The sequence below is a fragment of the Aegilops tauschii genome, chromosome 1 (assembly GCF_002575655.3).
Source record: "Aegilops tauschii subsp. strangulata cultivar AL8/78 chromosome 1, Aet v6.0, whole genome shotgun sequence".
NCBI classification, from domain to species: Eukaryota; Viridiplantae; Streptophyta; class Magnoliopsida; order Poales; family Poaceae; genus Aegilops; species Aegilops tauschii.
In genome coordinates this window covers 473,353,019-473,377,245 of record NC_053035.3, presented here as the reverse complement: position 1 = coordinate 473,377,245, position 24,227 = coordinate 473,353,019, and the positions used below count along the sequence as shown (strand labels likewise).

General features: G+C 43.4%; 2 protein-coding genes across 3 annotated transcripts; both read right to left on the bottom strand.

Moving 5' to 3' along the window:
• Positions 1–14,788: 14,788 nt before the first annotated feature.
• Positions 14,789–16,115, bottom strand: LOC109771567 (uncharacterized). Its single transcript, XM_073496338.1, has 2 exons — positions 15,630–16,115; positions 14,789–15,518 (listed from the first exon to the last, which is right to left on the bottom strand). The coding sequence occupies exons 1-2, from the start codon at positions 15,798–15,800 to the stop codon at positions 14,997–14,999; spliced, it is 693 nt and encodes a 230-aa protein (XP_073352439.1). The 5' UTR covers positions 15,801–16,115; the 3' UTR covers positions 14,789–14,996.
• Positions 16,116–18,557: 2,442 nt separating this feature from the next.
• LOC109771560 (protein DETOXIFICATION 14) lies at positions 18,558–23,443 on the bottom strand. 2 transcript variants are annotated; one of them, XR_012187807.1, is made up of 7 exons: positions 22,947–23,443; positions 20,786–21,330; positions 20,613–20,699; positions 20,482–20,538; positions 19,652–20,387; positions 19,123–19,328; positions 18,558–19,015 (listed from the first exon to the last, which is right to left on the bottom strand). XR_012187807.1 is itself a non-coding variant. In XM_020330259.4 (7 exons), the coding sequence occupies exons 1-7, from the start codon at positions 23,205–23,207 to the stop codon at positions 18,932–18,934; spliced, it is 1,479 nt and encodes a 492-aa protein (XP_020185848.1). In that variant the 5' UTR covers positions 23,208–23,443; the 3' UTR covers positions 18,558–18,931. The 2 variants fall into 2 exon arrangements, 1 of the variants encoding a protein (XP_020185848.1); XM_020330259.4 differs by having other exon boundaries at positions 20,149–20,387.
• Between the last annotated feature and the right edge of the window lie 784 nt (positions 23,444–24,227).

Sequence of the window (24,227 nt, the reverse complement as noted above, 5' to 3'; positions counted from 1 at the left end):
CGTATGAAACACTGATCAACTAAAAAGCCACATCATTTAGCTAAAAAATAATCAATTAAAATATTCTGTTATGATCAACTAAAACAAAACTATAATATTCTTTAATAGCAAAAAGAAAATCAACTAAAAAACTTTTATAAAACTCTAATAGCAAAAGGAATAAACTAAAAAGCTTTTATAAACCTCTAGTATTATAAGTATTTTCTGTTCAAAACATGAAAAGCAGAAAGAAACAAAATAAAATTTAATAAATAAGTAGAAACAAAATAAAATAAATTAAAATTTAATAAAATAAATAAGTATAAACAAAATAGAATAAACTTTAATAAAATAAATAAGTAGAAACAAAATAAACTTTAATAAAGTAAAATAAATAAACTTTATTAAAATAAATAAAAATAGCAATAGTAAGACTATTGAATTCAAATGGGATTTATTGGAAAGAATTAAATGCAACTCTGAAGATTGGGATCTCAACGAAGGTAAGGAGTCAGGTATAACACCTAAGTTTGATTGTGTTAAATCTTTTATGGATACCGATGTTTTCCGTAAATTTAGCACTAAATATGGACTTGACTCTAAGATAGTAGCTTCTTTTTGTGAATCTTTTGCTGCTCATGTTGATCTCCCTAAGGAGAAGTAGTTTAAATATCATCCTCCCATAGAAGTAAAAGTAGTTGCACCTATTAAAGTTGAAGAAAAGATTATCACTTATAATGATCCTATTGTTCCTACTGCTTATGTTGAGAAACCACCTTTTCCTGTTAGGATAAAGGATCATGCTAAAGCTTGAACTGCGGTTTGTAAAAGTAATATTAGAACTTATACACCTCCTGAGCAAGTTAAAGTTGAACCTAATATTGCTATTGTTAAAGACCTCTTGGCTGATAATATCAATGGGCATGTTATTTACTTCTGTGATGAGACTGCTAGAATTGCTAAACCGAGTGCTAAAGATAAACATAGACCTGTGGTAGGCATGCCTGTTATTTCTGTTAAAATAGGAGATCATTGTTATCATGGCTTGTGTGATATGGGTGCTAGTGTTAGTGCAATACCTATTTCTTTATACAAAGAAATTATGCATGATATTGCACCTGCTGAGATAGAAGATATTGATGTTACCATTAAGCTTGCCAATAGAGATACTATATCACCGATTGGGATTGTTAGAGATGTTGAAGTCTTGTGTGGGAAGGCTAAATATCCTGCTGATTTTCTTGTTCTTGGTTCCCCACAAGATAGCTTTTGTCCCATTATATTTGGTAGACCCTTCTTAACATTGTTAATGCTAGGATAGACTGCGAAAAGGATGTTGTTACTATTGGTTTGGGTGATATGTCTCAGGAGTTTAATTTCTCTAAATTTCGTAGACAACACCGTGAAGAGGAATTACCTAGTAAAGATGAAATTATTGGTCTTGCTTCTATTGTCGTACCTCCTAGTGATCCTTTAGAACAATATTTGCTAGACAATGAAAATGATATGTTTATGAATGAAAGAAGGGATATAGATGAAGTGTTCTTTAAACAGGGTCCTATTATGAAAAACAACTTGCCTATTGAAATCTTAGGGGATCTTCCTCCACCCAAGGGTGATCCCGTGTTTGATCTTAAACCATTGCCTGACACTCTTAAATATGCTTATCTTGATGAAAAGAAGATATATCCTGTTATTATTAGTGCTAACCTTTCAGAGAAGGAGGAAGAAAAATTATTGAAAACTCTGAAGAAGCACCATGCTGCTATTGGATATACTCTTGATGACCTTAAGGGCATTAGTCCCACTCTATGTCAACACAAAATAAATTTGGAGAAAGACGCCAAACCCGTTATTGATCACCAACGACGGCTGAATCCTAAGATGAAATAAGTGGTAAGAAAGGAAATATTAAAGCTCCTTGAGGCAAGTATAATCTATCCCGTTGCTGATAGTCAGTGGGTAAGTCATGTCCATTGTGTCCCTAAGAAGGGAGGTATTACTGTCGTTCCTAATGATAAAGATGAATTGATTCCGCAAAGAATTATTACAGGTTATAGGATGGTAATTTATTTCTGCAAATTAAATAAAGCTACTAAAAAAGATCATTACCTCTTACCTTTTATTGATCAAATGCTAGAGAGATTATCCAAACATACACACTTTTGCTTTCTAGATGGTTATTCTGGTTTCTCTCAAATACCCGTGTCAGCTGATGATCAAGCTAAGACCACATTTACTTGCCCTTTCGGTACTTTTGCTTATAGACGTATGCCTTTTGGTTTATGTAATGCACCTGCTACCTTTCAAAGATGCATGATGGCTATATTCTCTGATTTTTGTGAAAAGATTTGTGAGGTTTTCATGGCCGATTTCTCCGTTTATGGATCCTCTTTTGATGATTGCTTGAGCAACCTTGATCGAGTTTTGCAGAGATGTGAAGAAACTAACATTGTCTTAAATTGGGAGAAGTGCCACTTTATGGTTAATGAGGGTATTGTCTTGTGGCACAAATTTCTGAAAGAGGCATTGAAGTTGATAAAGCCAAAGTTGATGTTATTGAAAAGATGCCATGTCCCAAGGACATTAAAGGTATAAGAAGCTTCCTTGGTCATGCCGGTTTTTATAGGTTCATTAAGGACTTCTCAAAAATTTCTCGGCCTCTGACCAATCTATTACAAAAAAGGTATTCCTTTTGTCTTTGATGGTGATTGTGTAGAAGCATTTGAAATACTTAAGAAAGCGTTGATTTCTGCACCTATTGTTCAGCCACCTGATTGGAATTTACCCTTTGAAATTATGTGTGATGCTAGTGATTATGCTGTAGGTGCTGTTCTAGGGCAAAGAGTTGATAAGAAATTAAAGTTATTCAATATGCTAGTAAAACTCTAGATAGTGCCCAGAGAAATTATGCTACTACTGAAAAATAATTCTTAGCAGTTGTATTTGCTTGTGATAAGTTTAGACCTTATATTATTGATTCTAAAGTAACTATTCACACTGATCACGCTTCTAATAAATATCTTATGAAAAAGAAAGATGCTAAACCTAGACTTATTAGATGGGTTCTCTTGCTACAAGAATTTGATTTGCATATTATTGATAGAAAGGGAGCTGAGAACCCCGTTGCAGACAACTTGTCTAGGTTAGAGAATGTTCTTGATGACCCACTACCTATTGATGATAGCTTTCCTGATGAACAACTGAATGTCATAAATGCTTCTCGTACTGCTCCATGGTATGCTGATTATGCTAATTACATTGTTGCTAAATTTATACCACCTAGTTTCACATACCAGCAAAAGAAAAAGTTTTTCTATGATTTAAGACATTACTTCTGGGATGACCCACATCTTTATAAAGAAGGAGTAGATGGTGTTATTAGACGTTGTGTACTTGAGCATGAACAGGAATAGATCCTATGCAAGTGTCACTCCGAGGCTTATGGAGGACACCACGCTGGAGATAGAACTGCACACAAGGTATTGCAATCCGGTTTTTATTGGCCTACTCTCTTCAAGGATGCTCGTAAGTTTGTCTTATCTTGCGATGAATGTCAAAGAATTGATAATATTAGTAGACGTCAAGAAATGCCTATGAATTATTCACTTGTTATTGAACCATTTGATGTTTGGGTCTTCGATTATATGGGACCGTTTCCTGCCTCTAATGGATATACACATATTTTAGTTGCTGTTGATTACGTTACTAAGTGGGTAGAAGCTATTCCAACTAGTAGTGCTGATCATAACACTTCTATTAAGATGCTTAAAGAAGTTATTTTTCCGAGGTTTGGAGTCCCTAGATATTTAATGACCGATGGTGGTTCACATTTTATTCATGGTGCTTTTCGTAAGATGCTTGCTAAATATGATGTTAATCATAGAATTGCATCCCCTTATCACCCACAGTCTAGCGGTCAAGTGGAATTGAGTAATAGAGAACTCAAATTAATTTTGCAAAAGACTGTTAATAGATCTAGAAAGAATTGGTCTAAGAAACTTGATGATGCATTATGGGCCTATAGAACTGCATATAAAAATCCTATGGGTATGTCTCCGTATAAAATGGTTTATGGAAAAGCATGTCACTTACCTCTCGAACTAGAACATAAGGCATATTGGGCTATTAAAGAGCTCAATTATGATTTCAAACTTGCCGGTGAGAAGAGGTTATTTGACATTAGCTCACTTGATGAGTGGAGAACTCAAGCCTATGAAAATGCCAAGTTGTTTAAAGAAAAAGTTAAAAGATGGCATGACAAAAGGATACAAAAGCTTGAGTTTAATGTAGGTGAATATGTGTTGCTATACAACTCTCGTTTAAGATTTTTTGCAGGAAAACTTCTCTCTAAATGGGAAGGTCCTTACGTTATCGAGGAGGTCTATCGTTCCGGTGCCATAAAAATCAACAACTTCGAAGGCACAAATCCAAAGGTGGTGAACGGTCAAAGAATCAAACATTATATCTCAGGTAATCCTATAAATGTTGAAACTAATATTATTGAAATCGTAACCCCGGAGGAACACATAAGGGACACTTTCCAGAACGTTTCAGACCCCGAAAAGGAATAGGTACGTGGTACGGTAAGTAAACCGACTCCAAATCAGTTCTAATGGCAATTTCTCTCCGTTTTGGAATATTTAAGAAAACAGGAAAATAAGAAGCAGTCCGGGAAGGACACGAGGCATCCACGAGGGTGGGAGGAGCGCCCTACCCCCCTGGGCGCACCCCCTACCTCGTGGGCACCTCGTGTACTCTCCGGACTCCGTTTTCTTGCATGATACCTATTTTGGTTGGTAAAAATTCATTATATAATCTCCCAAAGGTTTTGACTCCTGTATCACGCAAATATCCTCTGTTTTCTGTCAGGATTGTCAAAGCCAGGCATCATGTCATCCCCCTCCTCCAACAATGGTGACAACGATGCTTGGCTCATGAAGATAGAGCTGAAGAGGGAAGAACCCATGGAGATCAACAAGGATGAAGGGATCAAGAAGGCCACGGAGGACCAAGTTCCGGCAACAGAAGACATCCTTCAACTTGATCACAATATTCTTACCCCAACTGAGATCGAAGCTTTCAAGATGATTGAGTTAGCTCGTATACAAAACAAGTATCTCACACGTGAAAATATTTTGTTGAAGGGGCATATCGTTGCACTCAAGGGCATTATCCGCAAGTTGGAGGATCTCTTACGCTCGATGTGTGACTACCCATCATCACCAGCAAGGGAGACATAATCATATGGGTATGGGCACTCCCCTTGGCAACTGCCAAGCTTGGGGGAGGTGCCCCGGTATCGTATCACCATCACACTCGTATCTTTACCGTTTTTCTTAGTTCGATCCTTTTAGTAATATCTTGATCTAGTAGAATAAATTTTAGTATGATTTAGTTTTGAGTTTTGCTTTATGATTCCTCTATGTAATCGAGTCCGTGAGCTATATATAATAAAGATTAGTGTTGAGTCAAGGGCTTGATTATCTTGCTATGATCTTGAGGGAATAAAAGAAAAGGGAAAGAATAAAAAGAAATAAAGAGATCATATTGATCTTATGGAGAGTAATGACTTCACATAGAAAGAGTATGATGATTAAAAATTGTTGAGAGTGGACAAACATAGTATTGGTCATTGTTGCAATTAATAGGAAGTAATAAAGAAAGAGAGGTTTCACATATAAATATACTATCTTGGACATCTTTTATGATTGTGAGCACTCATTAAAATATGACATGCTAAAGAGTTGATGTTGGACAAGGAAGACAATGTAATGGGTTATGTTTTCTTACATCTAAAATAAAGTATATTGTCACGGATCATCCAACATGTTGAGTTTGCCTTTCTCCCTCATGCTAGCCAAAATTCCTTGCACCAAGTAGAGATACTACTTGTGCTTCCAAATACCCTTAAACCCAGTTTTGCCATGAGAGTCCACCATATCTACCTATGGATTGAGTAAGGTCCTTCAAGTAAGTTGTCATCGGTGCAAGCAATAAAAATTGCTCTCTAAATATGTATGACTTATTAGTGTGGGAGAAAATAAGCTTTATACGATCTTGTGATATGGAAGAAATAAAAGCGACGGACTGCATAATAAAGGTCCACATCACAAGTGGCAATATAAAGTGACGTTCTTTTGCATTAAGATTTCGTGCATCAAACCATGAAAGCGCATGACAACCTCTGCTTCCCTCTGTGAAGGGCCTATCTTTTACTTTTACCTCTTACCCTTATGCAAGAGTCATGGTGATCTTCACCTTTCCTTTTTATATTTTATCCTTTGGCAAGTACATTGTGTTGGAAAGATCCTGATATATATATCTAATTGGATGTAAGTTAGCATGAACTATTATTGTTGACATTACCCTTGAGGTAAAAGGTTGGGAGGCGAAACTATAAGCCCCTATCTTTCTCTATGTCCGATAAAACTCTGTAACCACAAGTATTTCGTGAGTGTTAGCAATTGTGAAAGACTAAATGATAGTTGAGTATGTGGACTTGCTAAAAAGCTCTTACATAGACACTTTCTGATGTTATGATAAATTGCAATTGCTTCAATGACTGACATTATAGTTTGTTAGTTCTCAATGAAGTTTCTGATTCATACTTTGCATTGTGAATAGATTGTTACTTGAGCATAAGAAATCATATGACAATATCCATATATGTTGCTGTATAAGAATGATCATGATGCCCTCATGTCCGTATTTTATTTTATCGACACCTCTATCTCTAAGCATGTGGACATATTTATCGTTATCGGCTTCCGCTTGAGGACAAGCGAGGTCTAAGCTTGGGGGAGTTGATATGTCCATTTTGCATCATGCTTTTATATTGATATTTATTGCATTATGGGCTGTTATTACACATTATGTCACAATACTTATGCCTATTCTCTCTTATTTTACAAGGTTTACATAAAGAGAGAGAATGCCGACAGCTGGAATTCTGGGCTGAAAAAGGAGCAAATATTAGAGACCTATTCAGCATAGCCCCAAAAGTCCTGAAACTCCACGGAAGTTATTTTTCAAAATAATAAAAAATACTGAGCGAAGAAAATGCTAGAGGGGACCCACACCCTGGGCACGAGGGTGGGGGCGCGCCCTACCCCCCTAGGCGCGTCCCCCTGCCTCGTGGGCCCCCTGGTGGCCCTCCGGTGCCCATCTTATGCTATATGAAGTCTTTCGTCCGAAGAAAAATCATAAGCAAGCTTTCGGGACGAGACTCCACCGCCACGAGGCGGAACCTTGGCGGAACCAATCTAGGGCTCTGGCGGAGCTGTTCTGCCGGGGACACTTCCCTCTGGGAGGGGGAAATCATCACCATCGTCATCACCAACGCTCCTCTCATCGGGAGGGGGCCAATCTCCACCAACATCTTCACCAGCACCATCTCCTCTCAAACCCTAGTTCATCTCTTGTATCCAATTCTTGTCTCTAAGTCTGAGATTGGTACTTGTAGGTTTATTTGGTGGAAGATCATATGTTCAGATCCTATATGCATATTAATACTCCTCTGATTATGAACATGAATATGCTTTGTGAGTTGTTACGTTTGTTCCTGAGGACATGGGAGAAGTCTTGCTATTAGTAGTCATGTGAATTTGGTATTCGTTCGATATTTTGATGAGATGTATGTTGTCTCTCCTCTAGTGGTGTCATGTGAACGTCGACTACATGACACTTCACCATTATTTGGGCCTAGAGAAAGGCATTGGGAAGTAATAAGTAGGTGATGGGTTGCTAGAGTGACAGAAGCTTAAACCCTAGTTTATGCGTTGCTTCGTAAGGGGCTGATTTGGATCCATATGTTTCATGTTATGGTTAGGTTTAGCTTAATACTTCTTTTGTAGTCACGGATGCTTGCAATAGGAGTTAATCATAAGTGGGATGCTTGTCCAAGTAAGGACAGCACCCAAGCACCGGTCCACCCACATATCAAATTATCAAAGTACCGAACGCGAATCATATGAACGTGATGAAAACTAGCTTGACGACAATTCCCATGTGTCCTCGGGAGCGCTTTTCTCTATATAAGAGTTTGTCCAGGCTTGTCCTTTGTTACAAAAAGGATTGGGCCACCTTGCTGCACTTTATTTACTTTTGTTACTTGTTGCTCGTTACAAATTACCTTATCACAAAACTATCTGTTACCTATAATTTCAGTGCTTGCAGAGAATACCTTGCTGAAAACCGCTTATCATTTCCTTCTGCTCCTCGTTGGGTTCGACACTCCTACTTATCGAAAGGACTACGATAGATCCCCTATACTCGTGGGTCATCATTTATCCAGTTGGGGATTAGGGTTTGTTCATCTTCTGTGAGCACTGTAGGACAATTACAGTAACCTAGCAACCTAGTGTAGTGCACTATCAAAGTAGTTCAATTACAGTAACAATATGGGATTAGGGTTTGAGTAATTGAAGTATTTTGTCCTTGTATTTTTCCTTGAATTTGCTATTGTGCTGAAATGGTCGTAGCTACATTGATTCATGTTCTGTATTGTACTGTTGCTCTCCAAATTTAGAGTTATGGTAATGAATACATGAAATTGAATTTGTTCTGTAGTTTGGATGAAGACATTTGGCAAGTAAGGATCCATTTTGATGCAAGAGAACCATTGGAGATGAAGCTTTGTAGTTCAGATATTACTTATCTGAATTTGGTTGCAGTGATGGAAACCCAAGGATTTAATGCATATGATTGTTTGTATCACATTGAAAATCCATCTTTAGGAGAGAAAGGGCTGGATTTGGTAGACAGTCATGCAGAATTACAGATGATAAAGAGGAAGATCCAGGACAAATTGGAGCTTAATTTGCTAGTTAGGGCTTGTCCACCCCCTGATAGAGATTTTGAGTTGCAGCAATGTGAAAGGCCAGATTTGTCCACTGTTGTGTACCAAGAGCCTGTTGTTTATGATCTTAGTGAGCCTTCTGTCTTAGCTGTTGATCAGCAAGGAGTAGTTTTTGAGAGTCAACGTAGCAGCTCTAGCACACCCCATCCTCCTGTTGGTTGCACACAAGAAAGCAGGAATGCAAATGCCAAGTTGAAAGCTATTTTGGAAGAAGAAGAAGAGGGATATCAAGGATATGAGGTATATGAGGACAGTGATGCTTCTGCCTCTGATGAGGATGGTCAAATTGGAAGTGAGCCTAATTATATGTGTGATGATGAAGATGTAGAGGTGGAAGAGGGGAAGAGACAGAGAGAGTTAGAAGTACAAGAGGAAGAATCAGATGATGAGCAATCAGATGAGGAACCAGTGCTGCATTATGAGGGTGACACTGAAGTTGAGGACCCTTTTGAGGTAGAGGAAGATAGGACTTTTGAAGAAGAAGAAGAAGAAGAAGAAAATATAGTTGTACCTGTAAAGAAGCAGAAGCTGCCAGTTAGAAGAGGACCAACTACTAGGTCACATTCCAGTAAGCTACCAGAGGTTGAACCTGATTTCAGACCATCATCAGATGAAGAAGAGAAGGGGTTGTTGAGGGAGAGTGATGATGATGGTTTTCAGCCAATCTCATTTGTCCTATCAAAGAAAAGGCAGAGTAGGGCAAAGAAAAGGTCTGCTAGGAAGTGGTACAATGAGAAAATGGAGCAACCACATGAACAACTATGTCTAAAGTTGTGTTTTAGGGATCAACATGAATTCAGAGATGCTTTGTTGAATTTGCACATTACTCAGGCTAGGAATTTCAAGTATCACAGGAATTCAGATCAGAGGATAATTGTTGAGTGTACAGATAAACAATGCCAGTTCTTTATGCATGGTGGCAGCAGTTATAAAAGGGGAGAAAGCCTTTGTAATTAAGAAGATGAGACTAGAGCACACTTGCCCTAGTACTACTGAGACCACCAGGGTTAGTGCTAAGTGGCTAGCACAGAAATATGAGCATCTCTTTAGATCTGATATAACTACTGGTATTCAGACTATAATTGATGCATGCATGGAAAAATATGGTGTAGATGTGCCCAAGTGCATGGCATATAGGGCAAAGAACATAGCTATTGAAGCTGTGTTAGGAGATCACAAGAAGCAATATCCTAGGCTTAAAGACTATGCTCAGACTATCATGGACACAAACCCTGGGAGTAGAGTAATAGTCACTACTGTTACTCCAGTACCAAATGCAAAAATACCCCACCCAGGCCCAAGATTCCATGCCATGTTCTTTTGCAGGAATGGAGCAAGGGAGGGGTTTCTCAATGGGTGCAGACCATTCATTGGTTAGTTCCTTAACCTTGTGCACCATTTACATATTGTAGAGTACTCCATATTGTATCTCACTTGAATGTATTTAATGTTTGGAAATGTTGATTATGCAGGTGTTGATGGATGCTTCATTAAGCTCACTACAGGTGCTCAACTCCTTGCTGCCACTGGTAGAGATGGCAACAACAACATATATCCACTGGCATTTGGCATAGTTGGACAAGAGGACACACCTAGTTGGTGTTGGTTTCTACACCAACTGAAAATTTGCCTAGGGGGAGAAGTGGGCAAGTTTGGACCTTATACTATAATGTCAGATAGACAAAAGGTATGTGTTTGCATATTTCATTCTGTTTTGCTCAAGTGTTTACAGTAGCTTAGAGTTTGATTGGTGCATATTTCTTTAGCTTGTAGCTTAGACTTGTTAAATTGTTTGTGTCAGGGGTTACTGAATGCAGTGAATGCTGTGTTTCCAAATTGCAACCAAAGATTCTGCCTTAGACATTTATATGCAAATTTCCAAAATGCTGGGTTTAGGGGTGAAGATCTTAAGAAGTGCATGGATAATGCTAGCTATGCCTACAATGAACACAATTTAATATTGCAATGAATGATCTTAGAGCTGAAAGTGAGGAAGCTTGGGAGTGGCTTACTGCAATACCAAAAAAACATGGGCAAGGCATGCATTTGACACAAACAGCAAGACTGACTTGGTAGTGAACAACTTGTCTGAGGTGTTCAACAAGTACATTCTAGATGTTAGGAGAAAACCTATAAGGACAATGTGCGATGGCATAAAAGATAAGCAGATGGTGAGGTGGCACAGGAACAGAGAGAGTGGAAAGGCAGCAAGATGGGAGATAACACCTCATTACAATGAGAAGCTAGAGGTTGAGAAGGAGAGGGCCAGATACTGCAAGCCAATACAGGCAGGGGTCAACTTATGGCAAGTTACAAGTGGGCAGCAAACACATGCTGTCAACCTGGAACTTGAGACTTGTGGATGCAGGAAGTGGGACCTTAGTGGCATACCTTGCAACCATGCCATCTCTGCAATAAACAAGGCTAAAAGGAAACCAGAGGATTATGTCAGCAAATTCTTCAAGAAAGATTTTTATGTTGCAGCTTATGAACCAATGATCTTTCCTGTGCCTGGTGAGCATGATTGGACAAGGACCCCTAGTCCAGACATAGAACCACCTGCATTCAAAATCAAGAGAGGAAGAAGGAAAGAAAAGAGGATCAAGGGCAAATTTGAAGTACCAAAGCCAAAAGACACTTCAAGAATGGGGACCATAACATGTGGCAATTGTGATCTCCAAGGGCATAGGTACACAAACTGTCTTAAACAGTTGAAGCCTGAGCTAGCTTTGAGGAAGAATAAGCATGTGGTAATAATTTTTCACCTTGAAATATACTAATGTTTCCTTTCTTGTACATTCCTCTCTAGCATTATTAACTGTTTTCCTTTTCTTTGCAAGGCTACTCCAAGTAACTCACAGCCAAGAGCTGCTGGTCCTTCTACTACACCAACAGCAAGACAGGCAAGAGAGCTGGTGCTTCTGCTCCTACACCACCATCATCTGGAAGAAGTGGAGCTGGCAGAGGAAGAGCTGCTGCTACTTCTACTACACCACCACCATCTGGAAGAGGAGCTGGCAGAGGAAGAGTTGGCACAGGAGCTGGAAGAGGTGCTCCAAGGCCATTCAGTGCCCCCAGGCAATATGCTGCCTCAACTTATGCTGACATTGCTACTGATGGTACACACACTGGATGGATGTCCTACTTCACTGCTAGCACGGGAAGAGGAGCCATGTAATTTGAAATGATGTGGTGTTATTTTGGTTGAACTTGATGTTGATGTTGATGTGCTGTTGCCACTTGATGCATATTTTGGCACAATCCAGTAATGGTTATTGTAATGTTGAACTTGAGGTGGAGTACTCTAGTTGGGGCATCATATTTTGGTGTTGAATATGTATATATGGTGTTGCTGTTGATGTTGCTACTGGATATGTATGTGTTGCTGTTGATGAATATGTATGTATGTGTTGCCAGTGCCAGTGCCTGAATTATGAATGTCTGTTGGCACAATCCAGTACCAATATTTGCAAATCAGTACCACATTTGCAGTTACTTGTTGCAAGTCAGTACCAATACTGCTGCTAGCTGTTGCATGTCAGTACCAATATTGGGGCATCACATAACATGCAGTACCACATTTGGGGATTCTGACAGGTGGGACCGATACCTCTCCTACTATTAAAGTGACAGCACAAGCTTGTATCGAGCGAGTGGGGAACGAAACTAGGTTCATCCACGCGGTGTCCATTTGGAGCGCAGCGAAGGAGAGATCTCAGCGTGGAGGCGCTGACTGGGGCCGGCGGCGGAGAGAGAGATGTCGTGGTCGTCCAGTGCCGGGTCCGCTCCCGGATTTCGTCGAGCCGCAGGAAGGAGGGGGGAGGAGTCGCGCTCGCCGGTGCGCTACCGTGAGAACCTAATGGCATACGAGCCTCCAGTGATGTGCCACTGCTCAACTCCGAGGAAGGCGCCAAGATGGATCTCCTGGAGCAGGCAGAACCCTGGTAGGAGGTACTATAGCTGCATGGATGCTCTGGCGAGTGTAGTTTTTTGCCTAATTTTTTTCCTTTTTCTTCTGTGCAATAGTATATGAAATGATATATATTTGGAAATTTGTTTGTGCATGTTAATAGAATGGTGGCTGTGGATTTGTGCAATGGCATGATGATCCATTGCCCAAATTTTGGAGTGAGCTCATTGGGGATCTGTGTGATGAAGTCTGGAGGCTTAAAGGTGCAACTGTTGCTAGATCTGAAGATCAATTTCCAATGCTAACTCCCAGTGAAGATGATGGCACAAGGGAGGCCATGGTTCTGTCTCTGCAAACTCAACTCAGAGAGAAGAATGCAGAGATTGTAGGGATTAGGGCCAAATTTCACAATGTGTTGTTTCTTTTCACTATATTTGTTCTTGGCTTAGTTGCAGGCAAGATCTTAAGTTAGTTAGTTGGTTTAGTTGCAGCCAATCTAAATGCAATGTACTGTCTGGTTTAGTTGCTCTAGTTTAAGCCAAGTTGTTTTTTGTATGCTCTTGCTTAATACGTAATGGATCAGTGAAGTTATCTTCTGATGCAATGAGATTGAGTTAGTCTTGATCCTCTTTTATTTTGTATGACATGAGTGGTTTGCTGCAACATTGTCATAATGTATCATCATCAACATATCCATCTACATAATCAGCATATCCATAACATATCCATCTAGCACGTGCGAAGTACCGAGCAGGAGCAACGCGGTGGCGAGCGAGCGAGCCTGCCCTGCAATGAGACACCCACGACGGACGTGTCGAGCTCGAGCAGGCGCAGGCTCTGAGCTAGCTGCACTGAGTAGCATGTGAGGGAGGGAGAGGGTCCGGTGCGGCATGTGATCTGGGCAGCGCGTATACCATTTTTGGCAGTGCACACAGGGCAGCCAAAGCCTGGGTCCGTAGCTCGTTTTAGCTCACTCGTCCGCGTGCATCGTGCACTACCGATGCCACAGCCACAGGGCCAGGCCGTTCCATTTGCGGTACTGGTATACTTGCTGTGCTCGTGGAATCATTACGTACGGCAATACTGCCTAGTTCGTGCAATCAAAATAATCATAATGCATGCATATGCCACCTAGTGGCACAACATTAATTTCGACAGCATCATGTATTTACTTTTACGTGACGTTGGATGCCGCCGTTAGCGGGTAAAACCTGGGCTGTGAGTTACATTAATTGCGTTCTACTTTACATGACATATCATCGGGTAGTTTTTGTTTTTTTACCAGATCAATCGAACGCATTCACCGGCTTATTTTTGGTCTCCATCGACCACGTATATGGTGGTAAACTACTTGCCCGGTAGTTAGTCAGAGTCATACTTTTCTGTTCATGCGAAACACAATACAAATCCAATCTACCGGTATGTAAAATACGTATATTATTATTAGTATGTTACCACGGACCACTTGTCCGTTTTGCAACCCCGAGCATGTACTTAGCGTGCCATTGTAGATTGCTCTTTATATCTTTGTTGAGTGTGGGTTCAGCTTGACCCATATCATCCGCTCCAATGGCCCAAGGAAACAAAAAGGTGACGAAGATAATTACACTGGCACACGGGCGCCCATCATCCATACCACCTTAACCGCCCTGAAGGAAAGAAATGATACCAATCTGCTATGAGAGCATCCGAGCTAGTTGCTCTAACAAAGTGGGAGACTCACAGTTGAATGGGAATCCGTTCTATACACGTGCGAAGTTCATCGATCAAAAGTCCAAAGCTCTCAACACATGCATGAAACATGTTGGCAACGAGAAGAAAACTTAATACCCTAGCGAATTAGTCCATCAGTCATATGCTTGTAACTTACTGAACAAAAATTGCTATGGTCGACAATTTTTATTTAGCACAGTTAAGGCGCAAGGAATGTGGCGCATAACAAGATCATCAACATCAATTATACCGAAGCTAGGCATATACCGTTGATCGTGCAGAGAAAAGGTCCAATTAATACTACATCAAAGCAGACTCCATATATGTAGCTTGTTCATCAATAATACGAACTCAATAGCATATCTCGATCACACAAATAACAGGCTAATTCAGCATCAAATTATTAAGGTCCAATACTAGGCCGATGAAGTGCACCACATCAATATTAATATTCCCCGCAAGTCGATCGTTACGTACGTACGTACGTGAGTACCTCATGAGCTGATCCATGGGCATGAGCTTGGGGCTGACCAATCAGCAGTCCCATGGGAATTCCCCTCCTATGAGGAGGGCCAGGAAGCTGAGGTCGCCCACCGCAAGGATGAACATGACCGCCACGTAGACGACCAAAAGGATGAGCCTGAGCCTGCCTAGTCCTGTGTCGACGGCGATGGGGACGAAGCTCGCCAAAATACAGCAGCCGATGACGACGGCCGCCACCGCGACCGCAAGCGCAAGGTAGGCGAGGGCATGGCAGATCCGGCGGCAACGGCACGGGAGTAGCAGCACCAGGGCCGCCACGGCGTAGACGATCAAGGGGACGAGCAAGCCTAGTCCTGCGTCGGCGGCGAGGGGGGCGATGCTGGCCAACAAACAGTGGCCGACGATGGCGACCGCGACGGCGAGGTAGGCAACGGCACGGCGGATCCAGTGGCGGCGGCACGGAAGAAGCAGAGCCAGCGCCGCCGCGGCCGCCTGCAGTGCGACGCAACACCACAGCCCGATCAAGAGGGCGCGTTCCATGGCGTCCTCCCTGCATAAATCGCACCACGGCAGCTGCACGAAGACGAAGACGAAATTGGCGCATGATAGATCAATCGGGAACTCAGAATGATCCAGGGGCCGGGGTAGTAGACTGGAGCACGGGTCACAGTTAATTATTACTACCTGGCAGAGTGCAGGGACGATGGCGGAGCTCAAGCCGTAGGAGACGATGAAGATGCTTGCATTGACAAGCGCCCAAGCGCTGGCCAGCCGGGTAGCATCCTGGAGCGGACGAGCGGGCATCGGCTTCTTGGCCTGGGTCACAAGCTGCAGAAGAGGCATCTTGGCATCCATGGATCGAAGCCTGACCGGAAGATGTCAGCAAGAAAGATACGCAAGGCAGAGGAAGAAGAAGCCCAAGATGAAGATGGGACTCACTCACCGTCCGTCAACTGCTCGGCGCTTCCTGCGGCTTATTGTTTGCTTCCAAGCTTGGTGTGCTTCTTGGAACCTTGGTGTGCCCCTCCATATATATACCGAGCAACACTTCTTTGAATCTTGGAGTACTTTTTGAACCTTGGCGTGCTTCTTGGAACCTTGGTGAGACGCTCGCGTCGGCCTTGTTCACTACTGATGCCATTGCCAGCTACCACCCACCCATAGCCCAGTCTTTCTAAAAAAAAACATAGGCCAGTCCATTCCATTTGCAGTTAGAGGCGTAGTTTTACTTTTCTGCGAAACACAATGCAAACCCAAAAGTTTTATATATATTATGGGACGGAAGGAGTATATTATATCGCGGACCACTTGTCCATTTTACGAGCCCGAACATGCACGCAGGGTGCCATTGCCGATTAGCCCTGCTCCTAACTTCATGCATGTCTTATAGAAAGCTACGTGCATGTCACCATGTGCACTCAAGTGACTACACTATTCTTTATATCTTTGTTGAGAATGAAAGATGGGGCTCCAAAGGTCCATGCGGTTCAGCTTGATCCAGACCCATCAAAAAAAGGTGATGACCATTATTGCATTGACCATCAATATCGCCGAATGCCGACTTTGACAAATGTAGAGGCATTGCCTATGTGGAAAAAAATGTGATGCACAAAGCTAATCCTTCGCATAGCCGCTTGGGATATGGTCAGGAGGCCTAATTACATGTTAAATAAAGTACTGACATCCACCAGTCCCTGTCCGCATGGGGGGGTTGCAAAAAAATTCCTCAGGTGGGGCCGGGTAGGGGCGTACGCCCAGATAAAAGAAGGAAGCACTATACTTGCGCCATCAGACAAGTTGAGCACCAATTTCATGTATTTTGCAACTTTAGACATTAAAATATCCGTTACGCCCGGTTACGCGAGGAAGCGTCGTAATTGCACATGGCCGAACAAATTTCAGCACTAGTTTCATGTATTTTACAATTGCGGCCATCAAAGTGACCATGATGGCAGGTTTAGGCACTCACAGTGCATTTACCTTAAAAAGGGTGATGAGCTTAGCCCCTTCCATAGAAACAAACCAAACCAGTCTGCTACGAGCAACCGAGTTAGTAAATTTAACAACGTGAGAGGTTCACCGTTCATGTTCTGAACAGGTGGGAAGTTGACCGATCAAAAGTCCAAAGCTTGCGACACATAAAACATGTTGGGCACGAAAAAAAAGCCTCAATATCCTAGCGAATTACACTACTGAGAAATGGATTACAGGTGGGCTCCAATTAGTGCCAACAGAACTCAAAAAGAAACAAAATATCTCGTTGCAAAAAAGTTTAAAATAACCAAAAGTTTGAAGTGACGGGTCTTTATTGTCGCCCACCACCTTAACTTAGCTGTGGCGGGCATTGCTGGACACTCGTCACTGTATTGTCTTATCCAGCTCCCAAGAGGGTGACGATGCAACGCGCCGTCACCATCGAGACCGGAACGACATCCTAGGGTTTTCACCCCCAAGTCCAGGCATGGAGAGGAGGACCACAATGCCGCCGCCAAGGGGGAAGTGACACCCACAAGTGGTGTCGATGCCAGAGCACGGAACATTCACTCGGAGTCGCATGCATGTCACACCGAGTTACCAAGCTCACTAACCCAACTCGAGGGCCCACCAAAGAACGAAGAACACCAGAGAGATGCCCATGCCACATGCTCAAGCCGCCATGCTCTGAGGCTCGCCGCCGCACCGTCGGCGACTCAACTTGAGCTCCTGGCCCATCCACTTGTGCCTCCCCGAGCAGCCGCACTGTCCAAGACGCTAGCTCCTCGCAATACCTCACCGCAACAATCGTCATGCGCCCAAATCCATGGAGCACAACCCCCATGCCGCGGCAACGACCCGAGCACTACCGAACCGTGCTCCGCAAGCCACCGCCTGCCACAAGCCAGAGAGAAACCCCGCTACCGACGTTCGTCGGTGAGGGCTTTGCCCAACGGGATCCTCCGACAGCGGCGATGGGAAGAGGAGGGAATTGGGGAAGCCTGGCAGCAGCTTGGTTAATGCTGCCCGCCCCTAGAAGCAACGCGCGGTGCGGTTCGTCTAAAGTGGCCAAGCTCCACACTTGTGTCAACACAAGTCGGCTAAAACAGAGAATGGGAGCAGCTATGGAGTTGTGCTTCCCATCTTCGTGCGATGGCTCTTCGCTTGACGCCGCCGCTCCCTCCTCCACCACCAGAGCCGGATTAGTGTCCTCGTTGCAGTTCGTCGCCGCCTTTGTGTTTTTTCTTTCTTTGGGTTTGTTGAGTTGTGCCCTTCAGCAGAACCTCAGAACCCTATGTTGTGCTACTTTGCGTGCGGCGTGTGTGGGTGCGTGTGTGTCGTGACTAATGTTGGAAGTTGTGCTCCGATGGTTTGCTTTATTTACAAAACAGGGCAAAAGCCTTTTTCGGTATGGAGCTGTGCAGGCGCAAACATTCTCCTTTTTTCAACAGAGTGCGCAAGGTCGGCAGACGAATAATGCTACTCTCATGCACCTAATTTGCAAGGAGATTACAACGAACGATGGATCCTCCTAAATCCCGAATCTTTAAACAGAACCTTGTGGTAAGATAAACACAGCCGTCCATAATCAATTCTGAATTAAATTCGGAACCTAAAATAAGACATATCCTAAGGATGTCCATGGCAAAGTCATCACTTTTATTTATTTTTAAAGAAAGTTGGTACTCTGCTTTAGGATCCGTTAGCAACATCTTTTCAGAAGATGGCCACCGAAACCACGCCCGTGTTACTTCCACCCATTGAATTTCTGCTACTGTATGTATCATTCTTCCCGACCTCAGCAAAATTGCAACATTACAACTACGGGCACCAGTTAGTTCTTGATTTCTTCGGTTCTTCAGCAAACTCGCCTCTCTATACACTCACATCTCTCAAAGCAAAAAACGAGGAACTCCATTAGATTGGAGACTGTCCTCTGCAGCCACAAGATTAAAGCTGCCGTGTCGTCCGCTTCAAGTTCAGGTCAAGGGATTGAGCAACTCGCAACAAAATTAGGCAGCGCCCGTTACATCAGACATCAAAGGTTCCTTCTCTGCCGGGGTTCCGCCGAAAACGCTCTCCCTTGCATTGTCAGACTGCAAAAACATCAAGCAGCTCAGTGCCACATAAATCAGAATTTCTCTTTCGTGTACGATCAACACTGGGATGGAGAAACTGCAAAGTTTGAGATGAAAGAGCAAACCATTTTTTGCCAGTTGCTGAAGAACACTATGCCGGAGAGGAGTAGGAATTGCATGATGGAGCCGCAGGAAATGCCCATCCAAAGCCCTTTCCCTCCCATCTTCAGAACAAACCCAAGAAGGAGGGACATCGGAATCCCAAACAGATAGAACGAACCGAGGTTAACATAGGCGCCCAGGTGCTGCGACCCGCACCCTCGAGCGATACCTGAATGATTAACACACAATGTGTGTTAGCACTAGACATGAATGCATCTGGTGCTAAAACTATGTAGAAAAAAACAGAAAGAGCGGATTCTTCTCTATTGGAGTTTACTGATATGATGTCAGTATACATGAGGATCTTGCCTGTGTCTAAATTAAGCTTATGTTGGAAATGCCAGGCAAGAACATATGTTTGAGAAAGTATGGTTCATAATTTTGGCCTGTCCAGAACTGTCGACAAGCATGAATTTGCACATATAGTGAAACAGACCTGTGAAGGAAACAACAGTTCCACTAGCTAGAAGAAAGGTGCAAGTGGTTGCATACTTAGTGAGGTGGCGCCCACTTAAGGTTACATCCCAGCCAGATGTGTGTGGATGTAAACACCACCATCCATGTTCAAATAAGAGCACATGTTTGAAAGAACAAACAAGTAACTCCCCAAGTAACAATGTCGGCTTCCACAACACAAAATAGCATTAGTATAGCGAAACATTAACAAATCTAATAAGTGGCACGTTACCTGGTAATGTCTTTGCGAAATCAGCATGACTTGCAAATAATAGTTTCACTTGCTACCTAGCAAGGCTTATGACCAAACTGGATAAAAGCTACATGCTGAATTATCGAAATCAAACTACAGGGCGGATATATATATATATATATATATATATATATATATATATATATATATATATATATCACAGTATGGTGTCATGGCTGGAAACAAGTATAGCTTACGGCTGCCAGAATCATTATAACATCACACTCTTTTGAAGGGACGGTAAAATTGACAGATGAATTAGTAGTTAGAAAATTTTAACCTGAGAGAACTCCTTGTAGGCTATCAGCAGCAACTGAGATGCAGATGAAGGGAACCATTGCATTGACATAATCAACAACCTCCTTATCACTGCTGTATGCATAGCCCAAGATGTGCTGGGATGCTAACAGTGCCCCAGTGATGAGAACTGCCTCAGTCACAGCAATAGACATCACAACGCGGACAGCCAGTCGAGCACCTTCAGGATTCCCGGCACCTAATTCATTTGATACACGAGTGCTGCCCATTGAATAAAAATACAGAATGCCGTCATCAAATGATAATCCATCCAAAAAAGAAGTAATGTCTAAAAGTATGTTAAGCTTCTACTTACCTTCCAGCAGCACCAATCCCATATGCTATAGTATACATCAATGTGATTGTTGTCATGCTGCACAAAAAGACGTGCGTGAATATGATGCAAATATTACCATCAGTGCATTACCTTACATGGGAAATTCTTACCATGTAGACAGAACTGAAGTTTGCAGCTCTGGATTAGGTAGAAGTCCAGACAGAAGAATAATGACCTCAAATGACCACCATTCAAAACTGCAAGATTCACAAGGAAACTTATTAGCTCAATAGGGAAAAGTAACATGACACGTGGCCATTCTGAATCACACTGCCGTGCTTACCATAACATTAGTGCAGATGGCAGAGCTAGGCGCATGAACACACCCACTCCACTGAAAGCATCGAGTGTAGGACGTGAGAATGTCTCCTTACAAGAGTTTGAGCATCCGATGTACGCGACAAGCATGAACACGTTCAACCAGTATGATACGCTTATCGCCAAAGCGGCTCCAATGTACCCAAGGCTGGTCTTGAACACTAATAACCAGCAAACAGGAATGTGCAAGAGCAATGTTGCCATGGAGGACCAAAGCATAGGGATTATCAGACTCTGAGACTGTAAGAATTTTGTTAGGGGCTGGCTGACAGCGTATGCAAAGAGGGCCGGGATCAACCACATTATGTATCTTCCGGCTTCATGCGAGATCACGGGGTCCTGGCCTATGAGGGTCAGGAGTTTACCCATGAATACCCAGAGAAGCGAGATTGGAATGCTGACGGCCGTCAGGGTGACCATAGCTCTGTAGGTTTGCACTCCCAATCTGCCGTACTGTTCGGCCCCGTAAGCTTGACCACACAGAGTTTCTAAGCCGTTTGACATTCCAATCTGTTATACAAAGCAGAGTATTCAGATTACTGCTGTAAAAAATGTGCAACTCAAAGAAAACAGTCTTGTCAACACTGTTCAGAATATTATAGAATGATGTGCGGTAATAGCATATCATCTTAAGCCCTTAAGCCCACACATAACAAGACTGCTGCATCAAAATAACAAATTGTTCTTGAACTTTGAACACGCCAAATAACAAAGTTACTCTTGAAAGTTTTGATGGAACAACATAGTTAGTTCCATTCCTGCATTAAACATTCGGTGGAGCTTTATCCCAGCTAATTAAAAGAAGGGTAGAAAAATGAGAAAAGACTAAACCTCTCCTGATTCCTTTTTAATGAGGGCCACTACTTGTAATGACAATATGCCTTTTCTTTAGTTGGTACTCTGCTTCAGTTGGCAATATGTGAGATTTGAATTATTTCACCGATCGCACCATGGCGTGGTAATAAACAGCCAATTTTCAGCGGCAGAACGTACACAAGTTTGGTATGATACATATACCTTTTAATAAGGTATATAAAGGAAAGAATGCAGTACTTGCCTAGAAAAAAAAAAGAGAGAATAATTTGCTGCTAGTGAGGTCACTTTACACTTTACAGTAAGGTGTTGGTGTTCAACTCGAGATTGGCCACCTAGGCCCATACACTGAATGAGCACGGCACCACAAACCCCCACACAGAGTTTCTAAACCGCTTGCCATTCCAATATGTCATCCAAAGTAGAGTATTCAGATTACTGGGGTCAAATATGTGCAATTTTAAAGAAAACGGTTGTATTTAAACTGTTCAGAATATTAAACAAAGATGTAGGGTGACAGCGTATAAGCCCACGCCTATTGTAAGATTGTTGCATCAAAATAACAAAGTGTTATTGAAGTTTGACCACGCCAAGTAACAAAGTTGACTTGAAAGTTCGACGGAATATGGGTAGTTCCATTCCTGCATTAACCCTCTTCAGTGGAGCGATATCCCAGTTATTGAAACAGGGACAAAATACTAAACCCCTACTGACTGATTCCTTTAAAATGACATTATAGAATTATATGCTTGAGAGACTTAACTATGGCTTAAACTTGCACTTTTCCGGTTTCCAGCACACCTCTTTCACCAAACAGTTTAAGGCAGACTGAACATATGTGAGCTTTGCATAATTTAATTGATCACGCCATGCAGTGGTAAACTGGTACTGTTACATTGATGTTACCAGTGGCAACTTATGTTCAGGGGCAGGACGCACACAAGTTTATTATGATATATTACTATTATAAGGTAAGTATAAAGGAAAGAACACAGTACTTGGCTACAGAGAAAAAGAGAGAATCCTATTTTGTTGCTAGTGAGGCCACTTTACACTTTACAGCAAGGTGCTTGTGTTCAACTCGAGATTGCCCACCCAGGCTCATACACTGAATGAGCACCGCACCTCAAACCTCCAAACTGAATCTAGGGCGGACTCGTACCAATTGCTTCTAGCCAGATCGTGCAATAGCAACAGTGAATCACTTGTTGATTATACGCCGGCAAAATAAGGGCAATGCGGCGATCAATTTAAGCCGGAATCAAGGCGTGTGTTAGAGAGAGAGAGAGGGGGGTGTGAGGGGGGGCACGTACGAGAAGGCTGAATCCGGAGACGGAGGCGAGGGAGGTGGCGATGGCGGAGGCGGAGAGCGCGAGCACGCCCCCGGGGAGGTGGCCGACCATCATGTTGGAGGCCACCTGCACGGCGTACTGCGCCACGCTCACCGCCGCCATCGGCAGCGCCACGTGCGCGACCTTCCTGGCCTCCGCCGCCGCCGCCGACCCGCAACACCACCCGCCGCTCTTGGCCGCCGCCTCTTGGCGCCGGGGCAGCAGCGGCGCTCTGTCCTCCATGGCGGGCGTCCTCGCGCTTCTCCGGCCACCCACCGGCGGTGCCTCCCTCGGTCGGCGATTGCGGGCGGCGTGGTCTGGCGGTGGCGGTGGACGCGGCGGCGGGCGGGGGTTTTAATGGGGGAGGACTCTTGTCACGCTCGCTATCAGCGGCGCGGCGGCGGGTGGGGGCTGGATTCTCTTTCTCTCTCGGGAATATCGTTATCGCGGGTCGACACACGTCCATATATGGTCTCTCCGCAGGTCCCACCCCCGTGTCCAGCGGCTTGCCTTTTGTGGTTTTGCTTTTTCTTGCCCGCTTTCGAACGCCAAAAGATTTCGAAAATGGGTGCATGTTCAAGTGCCCAGCCCAATCATGTCCATCCTCCCAATCAGGTTTGGCTGGTGGCTCGTCGTCGCATGAAGCTTCACCGCTGGAGTCGCGTTGTTTTGTTTTAATAAAGTTCACCGGAAAATACAAAGCACCTTATATAATAAATAATAATAATAATTACATCGAGTATCATGAACCACCGGACAATCAGTATCGCAGCCAGAACAAGCCGGCGGTACGTCGCGGTAGCCGCCTTTGCGCCGGAGCCGGCTTCACCTTGTCATTCACAAACGAAAAAAGTCTTCATGCATGTGTCCCTAAGAACCAACACCGTCGTTGATGGTGGAGGTTGGGCCCTCCCGCGTACTGACGATGTTGTCGCCTCTAGTCCCGGCTCCTCTTCTTCGGTATGCAGACCTCTCTTCGTGGTGCCGTGGTGAGACGGCGTGAGAAGCTTCAAGACCATGGTGGCGCAGGGTGGTGGTCAGTTTCGGTGGCGGGTTCCGGAGCGCCCGAGGTGAAGGTCGGGATCGGGAGAAATCCCTGTCGGCCTGGCCGACAACGGCGCGGTGGCGCCTGAGGGTGCTGCTGGACCTTCCTGAAGGGCGTCGGGGCCTACCCTTCTTCTCTCCTCGTCGCGTACCAAGGGAAACCCTTGGCAGCAGCGTCGGCATCGTCGCGTCCCTTCTTGGGGTGTTGATTGGTACCGG

Bases quoted from the DNA above. Each gene is read 5' to 3' on its own strand.
- LOC109771567 (XM_073496338.1), bottom strand. From the start codon at position 15,800: ATGGATGCCAAGATGCCTCTTCTGCAGCTTGTGACCCAGGCCAAGAAG. The intron at 15,519-15,629 runs GTAGTAATAATT...GTCTTCGTGCAG, and splicing joins TCGTCCCTGCACTCTGCCAG to CTGCCGTGGTGCGATTTATG.
- LOC109771560 (XM_020330259.4), bottom strand. From the start codon at position 23,207: ATGGAGGACAGAGCGCCGCTGCTGCCCCGGCGCCAAGAGGCGGCGGCC. The intron at 20,539-20,612 runs GTAAGAATTTCC...CTTTTTGTGCAG, and splicing joins ACTTCAGTTCTGTCTACATG to CATGACAACAATCACATTGA. The intron at 19,016-19,122 runs GTTTGCTCTTTC...ATGTTTTTGCAG, and splicing joins TCAGCAACTGGCAAAAAATG to TCTGACAATGCAAGGGAGAG.